This window comes from Leptonotus elevatus, chromosome 14, assembly GCF_054856555.1.
Source record: "Leptonotus elevatus isolate MCC_2025b chromosome 14, RoL_Lele_1.0, whole genome shotgun sequence".
In the NCBI taxonomy this organism is placed as follows: domain Eukaryota; kingdom Metazoa; phylum Chordata; class Actinopteri; order Syngnathiformes; family Syngnathidae; genus Leptonotus; species Leptonotus elevatus.
In genome coordinates, this window is record NC_141252.1 from 20,292,157 (window position 1) to 20,305,493 (window position 13,337).

The 13,337-nt window shown below is 39.7% G+C and overlaps 1 protein-coding gene across 1 annotated transcript in view; it reads right to left on the bottom strand.

The window, feature by feature from the left end:
- Positions 1–1,990: 1,990 nt before the first annotated feature.
- The window catches only part of atp10d (ATPase phospholipid transporting 10D), a 45,621-nt gene continuing 34,274 nt past the window's right edge, over positions 1,991–13,337 (bottom strand). Inside the window, exons 15-22 of the mRNA XM_086095200.1 lie at positions 12,811–12,890; positions 8,908–8,984; positions 7,004–7,129; positions 6,503–6,703; positions 4,506–4,586; positions 4,116–4,220; positions 2,388–2,575; positions 1,991–2,232 (exon numbers count right to left, since the gene is read on the bottom strand). Of these exons, the coding sequence (XP_085951326.1) occupies positions 2,031–2,232; positions 2,388–2,575; positions 4,116–4,220; positions 4,506–4,586; positions 6,503–6,703; positions 7,004–7,129; positions 8,908–8,984; positions 12,811–12,890 (1,060 nt within the window). The 3' untranslated portion in view covers positions 1,991–2,030. The remainder of the gene's footprint in view (positions 2,233–2,387; positions 2,576–4,115; positions 4,221–4,505; positions 4,587–6,502; positions 6,704–7,003; positions 7,130–8,907; positions 8,985–12,810; positions 12,891–13,337) is intronic.

Sequence of the window (13,337 nt, forward strand, 5' to 3'; positions counted from 1 at the left end):
TGTACCCATTGTGCAACTGTGGGTGGTTCAGGTTTTAGGCAGTTAATCGTTATCATTTTTCTTGCAGCCGTTAGGAGATGAAGGAAATACTTTTGGTCATGGGACAAATTATCTAAGAATATAACAAAAACATTACAGGATCCAGGGGGAGGGTCACTTTTAAGATTTTCCAATTTTCCTTTTAAGGGGCCCTGAAAAGAAAAAGGTGGCAGGCTCCGTGGAAGGATGGCTGTCTGGGAAGCTGAACCGAGTTTACCGAGATGGCAAGTCAGAGAATAATGTAATTAATTATGCCTGTTGTAATGGCATTTTGTACATAAAGGTGGCATTTGGTGATCATCTATTGAAACTGAAGAGCAAAAAAAAATGTAGCCTATCAATATTTCTTCAGGTGCAGACATGAAAGACAGTGTGTAGACCGAAGCAGGTAGCACAGGAGAGCCTGGGCCACACCAAACTCATTTTGTAAACAGAAGCGCTTGGAATTAGGCGAGCCTTAGCCACGCCCACCAAAATCCACCTGTTTGAAGCTGGGCTCACGGTAGACATCTTGTGGCTATTTCTACAATAAGGCAGAATTTCGCGAACAATTCTTTTGACACAGTATTAGGGCATCTAGAGGATGGTTGTTGCTGCAAAGCTTGCGTTAGGTCCACTTTAACTTCAGTCCAGAAACCTTGTATGATGGGGCAGTCCCAAAAGATGTGGGTTTGATCACCCACAAGACCACAATTCCTCCATTTATTACTAACCCCCCCCCCCCCCCTGTCCCCCTTAAACAAACCTTTAATTTAATTTTAGCTTTCCATTCAAACCCCTTCCACATTTGACTCCCCACCCTTTTATGACAACCAGGAAAAAAGTAAATTTCTATCTGTTTCCGTTTAGCAGCAATTAACATTAGAATATAGCCAAGTTTCATCATTATTCACAAATCTGTATACAACTGTGGGTAAATTAACCTTTTTCAACATGGCCCTGGTTGATCTCTTATACTCTGTTGTCACCTGCTGACCCTTTTTGTATTAACTACCATTTCCTCAACTGCATCAAAGCCTTCTGTATGCTCTAGGACAGGGGTGCTCAATGCGTCGATCGCGGTCGACTAAGGTAGTATTAGTAGATAGCATGACAACACGCGACCTTAATTAATTTTTATTTTTTTAAAGGCGACATCCCATCATCAATCCCGTCACTTTATTGTGCATCTGAATTCTTCTGACACGCACAGGCAGCAATGCATCAAGCATTGCCGTGGCACGCGGCCAAATCCTTATTTTTACGCAAGTAGGCAAGAGGCGCCTGCTGGTCTTCGCGCCAAAGTCCTAAAAATACAGTATATACAATAAATATAATAATGTTTTACAGCAAGGCTGAACAATATTTACAATTTAAAAGGTACTTGTGGATGAATTTGTAATGATTGTGGTTTTAAAGAAACCGCGAGTTCACACCACTCGCCTAGTCGTGTGTTCCCATTCACTCGACTGGGATGCTCACACTGCAGTTAAATGAATGAGGCTAAGTTCTCCATTCAGAAATAGCTTTGCAAGCTGGTCATGAAATCAGGATCACAAGATTTCATCCATATGTGGTCGATGTGAAATTGTAAATATGGTTCAATGTTGGTGCGACTTCTGTGCGGTGCGGTGGGGTTGAGGTAGCGTGCGGTACGGTGCTAATTTAAATTTACGGTCACAGAGGTACATCGCAGGAGGTTGGCTATTTGAAAAGGAGATCTTGGGGCAAAAAAGTGTGGGCACCCCTGCTCTTGCATAAAAAAAAACCATGAAAAAAACAACAACATACAAATACGTCTTTGTGACACTTAAAACATTTAAAATGGGAGCAAATGAGTTAATGGCACATCACATGGGTGGAGGGTAAAGCCTCAAGTTAAAAAATGCTTTGGATGAGCTCAAACACTGCACTGTTCAAAAATGAAAATCTGTCTTTTGGGCAACAAGCAAAGCAAATGAGAAAATAGGGATAGTTGTGCATAAAACAACCTTTATTTGAATATTTTACACTCAAAATATTATTGATTCTGTGCTGGGCTCCATGCCAGAGCGTGACAAGCCACCAGCACACTCCGGCTGCTTGTTAACCACCGGGAGGTTTGAGTTCCAGTGCGGCCTTCTTCCTTGGTACACCTCTAATTCTACTTCCCTGTGAGATGTTAGCTTCAGAGCAGGTAAGTGCTTGGTGTTGTGAAGTGCACAGAACAGGAACCTGCAGAGGAAGCAAAACAACAATGTTAGCACCATAAAAGGTTTCATTTGTTATTGTTGTCAGTTGTTGGAATGCAATTTATTCCTGAAATAAAGTTATTATCATGCAATGATTTTTTAATGGAGAGAAAGAAAAACCAAATGTGTTTTGTATACCTGGGCATCAGTGCTGTCACAGTAGTGAGAACGCACACAATGTAAAAGAGAGGCTGGGACATTTGTAACGTCTCCACACCCACAGGGTTGGTAGGAGGACTGCACGTCAGACAGAAAACGCTGAAGATCATCACAAAGCCAAAGTATGACCCCGCGCTGACCACCAACACAAAAACATGAATCCACGTCTGCGAAACAACACAGACGATTAGACAATTTAGTGCTCACAAACATGAGAAAGTACACAATGACCATAAGACTTTACACCGATCTGAAGAAGTGGATCGAGATCAGATGGTATTTTGCATTTTGCGTAATTTGCACGATCGATCATTGTTCACTCCGGAGTTGTTCTGTGTTGCCAGTGTGTATAAAATATGTGAGCCCGAAAGCTCAGTTCTGCTTCCATGACCTCAACCATCCAAACACAAAGTAATAACGTTTGTGTGTGTGTGTGTTGATAGGTTAAAAAGTCAGAAACCATGTTATTTTCATTAAATAAACGAAATAGCTAGATATTTGTGTTATTTATTAAATTTTAACATCTCTATAATCCGAACTAACTTTCAGGAATCAGCATAAGTTCCGTGAACTTCTGGCAATGCACATTCAGCCAATCAAAGATGCAACCAGTGGTAGTGGTGTGTGATTCTGCAAATTTTGGTATCGATCCGATACCATGTAAATACAGGACCAGTATCGGCGATATTGTATATATATATATTTTTTTAAATTACCGGTAAGGTAGCTTTATCATCAAATTGCTTAATCACACCACTGGACACCAGTGGGCAGGCTAGACAGACTAAGCTTTTGCTAAATGAGATAAACTGCGGTCATACCAAACGTGAGTTGATTGATGCTGATGAGTTATTAACATTGTTTTTTAGTTTTAATTTATATTTTAGCCGTTTTGGATTTAGTTGACTCAGTGTAGGCTCAATGAATTGTATTCTTGTCTGTGTTACTTTCATGAGGAAGGGCAACGAGTTCATACATTCATTCGCTATCTCTAAATGGGAGGGCCGGTCTCTACTGGTCGGAAGGGAGTCAGGCTTATTATTATTGTATTTTTTCTAATCTGATTTATACCCATGGGAACAGATTCTCTTGTATTCGCTGAGTTGTGGCCGGGTGTGTTGTGGGCTGATGGGAGGAGACTTCTAGTCTCCCACTTTTCTGAATAAGTATTGATGCCCCACGTTGGACGAGACAGACAACCTGATAGAACACGGCTTCAGTGTCATCAGCCTTTTGTCCTCAGAAGCTTCTGATAATTATTTACCTTTGCAAAGGGACTTCTTCACCAGGATCTCACCATTCAGTTAATTGAACACGCAAAGAGTACAATACTTAATATTGTCTACTCTAACAATGCTCACGACACGATTACATAGAAAGCCACTACAGTTTGCGTCGATAGGAGCGAATCTGTGCTGGAGCCAAATGGCTTCATGCCGCGTCCTGTGCAGATAAAAACTAGACAAACAAGTAATGCAGTCAGCTTCCACTATTAGCCAAAAAGGAGCAGAATGTGGAGCCAGGAAGTTGGCACAAGTGATTGAAACAGACATATTATGATCAGATTTTTTTTTCTAAACTCACTGATCGTCCGGTGTAAAGCCTAATGACCACAGATTGTGGCTTTCTAGGAAGTCAATAATGAATGAAAATCATGTGCATGAACACAATGAAGGGCTTCAAGTTTTAAATGTATGAGTGTCTGACCAGAGTATGACTCTCGATGACTTGGTGAAGCAGGATGACGAGGAGAGCTGAAGCGTTGATTGGTGAGCCAAAAGACAGCTCTCCAATGTCCGAACCAACATAAGCCTGACAGACACATGATGACACATTATGAATTATAGCACAATACTCTGATAAAAACAAAAATCAATGTCTCAGGAAATTTGTGTTCATGTTTGAGTAGTCATTTTGCAAAAGTAGATGGCACGATATATGTAATGAAGCTAATGAGCAATGTATTCCATGTTTTTGTGGATGTGAGTGTGCAAGGCTGCTTTATTGATATGTGAACATTTGCAACACAACTAGAAGTCTGATGACTTAAGGAGACATTCAATAACAGGAAGATTGATTTTAGTGTAGCATACTTACAAAATAAGGCACAAAAAAGCAAACAAGGCTTTGGTAAAGGGCATCCAGGACTGTGAACCAGAAGACAAATGGAGCAGAGGCCTGAGAAGAAACAAAAATGATGTTAGGAAATGTGATATGCCATGATTCAGTTTCTCCTACAAGGCTGCATCTCTGATCTATTGATAGAGCAACTAAACTGATCTGATCGACATTGTTTGCGCGATTTGTTCCATTCTATGACATCTCATAATGAATAAAGTAACAAGATCTAATCAGGAATGTTTCGCCGACATTGTTGGATGGTCTCACCGAGTCAATAGTGACTTCTTGCTAGAATAATGCACATAAATGTATCCCATATTTATTCTTCTAAGCATTTATTCTGTGAAGAAAACCAAAGGGAATATGACTCATGCTCCTTCATCTTCAAAAACAAAAACTGTGGATGAAGATGACCACTGGGACATTTTGCGATTGAACTGTTGAAGCTTTGACTTTGAAACGTTCAGTGCTGAAGAAAAACATGTCTGCATTATTATTATTATCTGCTCGATGATTTCTATCCGTCACGACTTTGAGGTTGCTGTTGTGTACCCCCCCTTTAGAACAGCAACCGCTATGTAACTAGTGAATATCCAATAAAAAGAGAAGGAACGGCAAAGTGTGTCCAGAGCACGATAAGAGACTGTAACTGGGCACATCTCTTTCCGTTCTCCTCGCGTGCAAAAATAATTTAAACCTTTTTTTTTGTTTTGTTTATTGAATGTTCTAGGCTGCCTGAACCTGCCACTTCTCCTCCTCTCTATAATTCCTGATCCAAAATTAAAGTTGGGATGAAGTGTAATCAACTGAGCAACAACTGTCAATTCATCTTAATCTGTTTTACATCATCCCCATGTTTAACATTTGGCAGTGTTTTTAAACGTGAATTTAAATAAGTGTTTTGGATCCAGAAATGATACTACTCATCACCAATGACATGTGTGCGGGATACTTTGAAGGAGCAAGTGCTTTGCATTCTGTACTTAATAAATACAATAAAATCAGAATACTCTGCTCATGACTGAACGCGTTTTAAAGCTGGTGCAAAGTGAGTGGAGAAAGCTGTTGTTTTGTGTAGTCTAAAAAATAATGTCTTTACACCTGCGAGGAGTATTTCCTCGTGCTCAGTTACCATAATGTCATATTTTGTTATTATTTGATGGCATGTAGCGCGCCATGCGCAAGAATTGTTGCTCGGCAACCTGATCACCTGAATTGCTTGTCTATGACTGCCCAAATGTAGAAATTTCAGCCCAATTCTGACTTGGGCAAATAATTGCCCACCTTGCGGTAAGTTGCAATGTTTTTGTTTTGACTGTACTTAGGCCAACAATAGCCTTACTTTATGGTCATGACTGTCAAACGAGCATGCTCTATTTGATGTTCATGCTCTTATTTAAAAAAAAAGTTACTCACAAGTTACTCAGTACTTAATTTGTTTTTTTACGGAGTACTTTTTTTTACTGTTAACTAATTATTTGGAGGACTAAAGTTTTGAAATGATTTATCTTCGTTTCATGTTTTTTTTATTTTAAAAAATCTAGCATTTGAACAGGGGTATGTAGACTTTTTATACCCACCAATTGCGCTGTTTTTGCAGTCAATTTTGCCTAATTTATGTGATTTAAAAAATAATGTCATTTATTTCATGAATATTTTATTATTGTTTAAGATTACCCGGTCAGTCATATTCAACAATATCTTAATTTGCATTAATATTGTATTTAGTTATTTTCATGTTATTTGATGTTCATGCTCTTATTGGAATAAAAAAAAAAGTTACTACCAGTTACTCAGTACTTTAGTTTTTTCACTGAGTACTTTTTTACTCTTAACTAATTATTTGGAGGACTACTTATTTACTTTTACTTGAGTATTATTGTAAAGTATCAATACTCGTTCTTGAGTAATTTTTTTGGCTACTCTTCCCACGTCTGGTGATAAGCTAAACTGGACCTAGTTTAAATGAATACCTCAGAGGCATGCCCCGCTTGGTAAAGCTCAGGCACTTGCATCAGTTGATCAGCAGGGATGTCTTTGTCCAGGATGCCGTAAATGAGCGGAGGAACAGAGGTGAAGAACAGGTTGAAGAAGATAAGAACCCAGGAGTTGGTCATGAGGCTCCCAGAGAAACCACAGAAGAACTGATACCAAAACAACAGGTTTACAAACATCTGCAAGACAAGGCAAATTATTTGTTAAACCCCCGCTTTAAGGATTTTTCTTACTCGTTTTTGTTTGCTCTCTTGATGGGTTATTTATTATCCAGTGTTGTTAAAGCTCGATGAAATTATGAATATGCCCAAAATTTGCACCTGACAAATTCACAGACTACATTAAACAACATTCTGTACACAAATTTTGTTGAAAAAAAGAGCTACCCATTCACATTTATCTAACTGGTTGAACTTTCACCATTGAAACTACAGTTTGTCTGTTTGTAAAAAAATAAAAAAATAACATAAAAAACTCACCACATTCTTGTAAATAAAATATAACATCATATTTGCAAGACGAGAGAAACACCAGTGGCCATGGACCAGCAACAGCTTACGGAGGTGCTTAAACCTGGAAATGGCAAAGTCACTGGACATCACAGCCTGCAGTGCAAACACAAAAGTTGGCAATTTAGAAATTTGCTGGTCTGTCATTTATCAGCACCCTGGGCATCCTTCCATCATCGTCAGACCGTCATCACTTCGTCACCACAACTTAAGGACCGCCAGACAGAGGTGGTCATTCCATCAGTCCGTCAATCATCAACAAAATGGGCCGTCAGTCAGTGACTCACTAAGAGGTCTGTTGGTACTTGACCCGGTTAGTAACGATTCCACTGACGGACTAAACCCCACTTCCGTCAGTACTTACTCCATAATTTTTTTAATGGTCTCATACTATGAAAATGCACTTTAGTGGGGTTTTCTATTAATAATATGCATCCCCGGCCTGTCTACAATCCAACAGAGTATGAAAAAAGTCCGTCTGCGACTTCTTTACCTTTCTCCTCCTTTCGAGATTGTGTGTTTCAAACGGGCAGACTAAACTTCCGTAACTTGGTGACGACAATAAGACACGGAAGTGCACTCGACGCCGCCCCCTCGGGTTAGTGGCACCGCCTCTGGTAAAGGTTTGTCACACCCACAGAAATTCGAGAAGCTGGCTGCTCCTTTTATTTTCCCCTTGCTCGCAAACACTCCGTGGAGAGGGGAAACAACGATCAGGAAAAAGTGGTTGCTTGTTCAGAGCTGGATTTGCAACTTGTGTAAACATAATGAATCAATCCCAACGGCGTGAAACAACTGCAAAGGTGAAAGATGTAAGTTTAACATTTTATTTTGATTTAGAGATCCTTCCTATCCATTCAATTAGATATGAAATATCATACCTTCTACCATATTACTGGTGTATTTTTAGTGCCTAAAGTGGGAGCTACATTTGTCGTGTGGAAGTTGTTTGGTTACAAGAGGTCAGATATGATAAAGCAGACGGTGGTTGGATAATATGAAGCGGTTGCGTATTGTTTTGCAAAGATACAATCCGCGGTGGTTATTTTGCCGTGACTGGCAACTCGCCACCTAGTTGACGTGACTTTGTGATGGTAACCGGCCACTAAGTGGTCTCGACGAGAGGGCTTGCACGTTGCGACCGCGCTGTGTCCTAAATGTGTACATTTGTGTTATTCATAACCGCTTGTAAATGTCTACATGCATTCACAGCTCGCAGGAGAGTTGCAGATTACGGCAAAATAACTATTGCCTAAACAATCGCAAACTAACGCTACAACATAGTCTCTGTAGTAACGTTGTTAATTTTCTTACGGTAAAACGTTATGCCACTTTTCCACATATTAAAATCGTTCTCAAATGTTTAAAAGACATGTCTGTCTGGCTCACATTGGTACGGTTGTACCACACTGCTTCTGGACGCCACGGCAAAGTTGTTTCCACTCACGGAGCCCCTTTGAGAGAGAAGGATATGGCCTAGGTGTGGCCTGGTTACACTATTTACATTTAAGTGACACACCCCTAAAACAGGATGTTTTGAACGCTATTTGGGGGGTTGAATTAGGGACAGCAATTTTTTTTTGATCCTAAGTCAATTTTGACGAATGCATGTCACCGACATGTCTTTTACACATTTGAGAACTATTTTAGCATGTGGAAAAGTTGAATAATATGAGACCTTTAAAGTTTCTCGTAATTTGTTAGCAAACCAGGTGTCCATCAGTGATGGAATGACGGATTATATAAGTAATCATTGAGTGTATTAAGAGGTTATTATAAGTGTATTTCCATTGACAAAGTGAGTGACATTTTAACATTGTCTTTTTAAATCTCAAACAATACACTTGGGTTATATCTAGTAATCATGTAATTACCTGCATGCCTTCCTGACCAGATATCCCAATGCCCACATCTGCCACCTGGATCATGCTCACATCATTGGCTCCATCACCTACAAGGACAAAACTTGCTTGATGTGATCCATGATGAACAGTTTATTGGGGTGTGCCATATCATACCTTCACGATATCACCGGTGTATTTTGGGGTGATGAAATTTTAAATATCGTGAAATTGACACTAGGGATGTGATTACGTAATCCGTAACATCAAATGTCATTGTGTCCAATTGGGCGTACATGTGGATTTAGTGCCTAAAGTTGGAGCTACCTTTCTTGTGCGGATGGTGTTTGTTTGCAAGAGGACAGACATGATGTAAAATACAATTCTTTGCAAATTATGCAGGAAAACCGTTATCATTAAAGTTAAGAGGAAACAAACTACAGCTTTAACACATGGCCAAAAATGTGCAGGCTAAAGACACGAGGAGGACAGGATGTAACGATAACGGCAATATTGTGATATCACGATATTAACACAGCCACAATATCGTCATCGTCATGTCACAATATTAGCACATCTGTTAAAAAAACTAAGTTGGTTTAAAATTGTGCAGTTCTAGCACCCTCTGGTGGCTAGGTTTTTAGTGCAGTTTAATTTTCATGAGGGATGTTTTGGCCCTTCTATATTAAAATCCACGCTAATGGTCAGATGAAGGGGAACGTAATATGCTTGTGAACCGAGTTAACGTGGAGGAACTCAATGTGTGCATGCATTATCAAGTAAGTGCCTCAATAGTAAGTGTTATTAGAGATTGTAGGTTGTTTATATACATTGTTATGTACAAAAGCACAATTTTGTGCTTTTTTGTTGTATGAACTCTTTTTTTCTTTTTTTTACAATATTGTGACCTTTTTAAAAAATATATATTTCCAACCTCCCCACAATATTGTAATACGTATCGTATCATGACCCTCATATCATGATATCATATTATGATGTTTGGATATCGTTACATCCCTAAAAACAAGAGGATCGATCACAGGAGAAAATAATTAACTTTCTTGACTCATGCAATTTGTAACAGCACAAATAGGTATAGGGGCCAATGACTTCTGAAGGTTTCTGTCCATTTATTTATTAAAAGCTTTAAGCAGTTATGTTACAATTATACCTTGCGGGGAAAACACTACCTGGACAGTTTTTTTTCCCCCATTTCAAGTGTCTCAACTTAAACAGTCGCTCTATATTTGCACTTTGTTTACATTTCAAATGTGGCTTAAAGATTTGGTGCAATAAAAATGCTGTTACTCCGAAGCACCAATCACAAATACAGTGAGGAAAATAAGTATTTAAACACCCTGCAATTTTGGAAGTTTACCCACTTAGAAATTATCTCTTTGACCGCCATAAACGTTATAAAACGTTTACTAAAAACCTACGGAGGGGCGCCGAGGACGTTAAAAGACGTTCACTATGGTTTTTTTTGGGGGTTTTTTTGGAAACGGGTGGAGGAAAGCCTTGGGCAGCTGTGTATCAAGTATCAAGCAGATCTAGTTAGTTTAATGACTCGTTTTGGCCCCTAGATGGCAGCGATGACTCCCTTTGCACAAGGTTGGGTGGGCCGCCCACCGGGGGCGTCAGTAGAAGACGTGAGGCGGAGCTAGAGTGTTGAGGAGACAATTGAATGATGATGCTACAATGGCGACCGGTTGCAAGCAGCTCACGCTTGAGCATTTTTTTCAAAGACGGAAAGCATCGATCAATACTAAAAAGCGCATTGATGTCGACGATGATGATGACTCCGAGCTTGACGCCAAAGTTGGAAGCCTTGACGCGACCGTTATGATCACGTAGTAAGCCACACCGGCTAGCGCTGCTAACGCCGGAAAACGCGCAGCACTACCGACCGGGTACTTCTGCACATGCGGAGATTCGATCGGGCGATGGAGAGTTGTCGAAAAGCATCGATCAATGCACATTGATGATGATGATGATGGTGAATCCCGAGGTTGACGCCACAGTTGGACGCCACAGTTGGACGCGGCCTTTATTCTCACGTCATAAAGCCTCACCGGCTAGCGCTGCTAACGCCGGAGCTGCACAAGCGGACATTCGGTCGGACAATGAAGAGTACCCCGAGTCCAATGCATATTCATCGGAGGAGCGGGTACAGTCTGATCACGGAGAAGACACTGGTTCTGGACTACGATGCCACCATGAATGGAGTGGATAAGATGGATCAGAACATCTCTTACCACCCGGTATAGCAACTGAAGGACATGAGGAAGCCAGACGTAACACCACCGTAACGTAACCGTAACATGATCCTGATATTAGACTTTATGGCAACACACACTGCAGTATATACTTGCTATTCCCCGGAAAAAACGGCCGGCAAGAAAGTGTAGCTTCTGCACGCGAAGAGGCAATCGCAGTGAAACTAATGTGTTGTGCAAATCATGTTGCGTCTCCTTGCACGCAGGGGAGTGTTTCACAAAAAGAAAAACTGTCATTGAAACATCCACATAATTGTAAATAGCACCACAGTTGCACACATTTGTAAATAGGTTGCCAAATTGTTGTCAAATTGTTACACTGTTGAATGTAAATAAACGTATTTTGCTATCAAAAAACACTTTTTCATTCTTGGTGGTAGTGTTTTATAGAAGTAAAGCACTATTTAGGTGTTTGCGGCATCATTCATGGACAAAAAGAAGTGTAAAATTCACTAGAGTGCATGAAATAATATCGTTTCACTAAAAGCTTGATTTCTCCGTATTTTGGTCCAAAACAAGCGAATTTGGGTCAAACTAACCATTTTCTATTGTTGATTACTAAAGAACGGAATAAGGTAGAAACAAACTTTTTTTTCTGATGAAATATGAAAGTTCAATCTTTCATTTGGTAGTATGTGTGTTTCCATAGTCCAAACAGAACATTTTCTGTGGACCTTGAAAGATCAGTCAAAATGCTTAAATCGGCTGGCACTGACGGCATCCCTTTTCTGAAAACGTCTGGCAGTCAAAGAGTTATGGAGGAGTCCTAAATTTTTCTCATAGGTGCATGTCCACTGTGTGAAACGCAATTGAAAATAAAAAGTCAGGAAATCATCTTGCATGATTTTTAAATAATTTATTTGTATGTTAGTGCTGAAAATAAGTATTGGAACACGTGCCAATCAGCAACAATTCTGGCCCTCAAAGACCTATTACTGTGCCTTCCAAGTCCACCTCCAATCCACTTATTAACTCATTTGGTCCTAAAAACGTATACAAACGTTCTATTTTAAATATTACCATGATCCCAAAAACGTGTTTATGCGTTTGTTTTATATGCTAGAGCATACCGAAGGCTTTAATGCAGCCTCTAACCTGAAGAGGTCGCTTAAAGCAATGGTAGTTATTACAAAAACGGCCAGCAGGTGGCTGCAGAGTATAAGAGATCAACCAGGGCCATGATGTAAAAAGCTCTTTTTGTCAGTGTTTTCAACAGGTTTGTGAATAAGGAAGAAACTTAGCTATATTCTACTGCTAATTTCTGCAAAACGGAAACAGATAGAAATTTACTTTGTTCTGATGCAAGAAGAGACTAATCTTTATTTTGGTAGGCTCCATGTTTTTCTAGCAATGGAACACAATTTTCTGTGGGCTTTGCAAAATCAGCCAAAATCCAGTAAATCCAGTAAAACAGCCGAGAGCGAAGGGGGTTGCTTCAGTTAGAATGGCTGGGAGTAAATGAGTTCATCTAAATTAGCAGCACCTTTTTGAGGTTGTTAGGTGCATAAAAACATCACAATCTGTCATACTACAAGAATGTTAGGACATATAGGACAAACGTATAAATATGTTTTTGGGAGTGAAGGATAAAGTATTAAAACATGTATTTATATGTTTTTGGGTTGTGGTTGTGGTTGGGTCTTCCAACATGACAACGAACCCAGGCACACAACCAATATAATCAAGTGGCTCCGTGAGAAGCGTATCAAGGTTTTGGAGTGGCTTGGCCAGTTTCCAGACCTAAATCCAGAAGAAAATCTTTGGAGGGAGCTGAAACTCCGTGTTCTTCAGTGACAGCCTTGAAACCTGAAGGGACCGAGAGAAGATCTGTAAGGAGGAGTGGGCCAAAATTCCTCCTGTACTGTGTGCAGACCTGGTAAAGAACTACAGGAAACGTCTGACCTTTATAATTGTAAACAAAGGCATTTGTATCAAATATTAACATTTATTTTGTCATGTGTTCTAATACTTATTTTCAACACAAACATACAAATAAATTCTTTAAAAATCATACAATGTGATTTTCTGATTTTTTAAATTTTAGATTGTGACTCTCACAGTGGACATGCACCGATCAGGAAAATGTCAAACCCCACCATGATTTCAAAGTGGGAAAACTTCGCAGTGTTCATATACTCATTTTCCTCACTGTATATTGTTCAGTACTTTACCTAAATTGTCAAAATT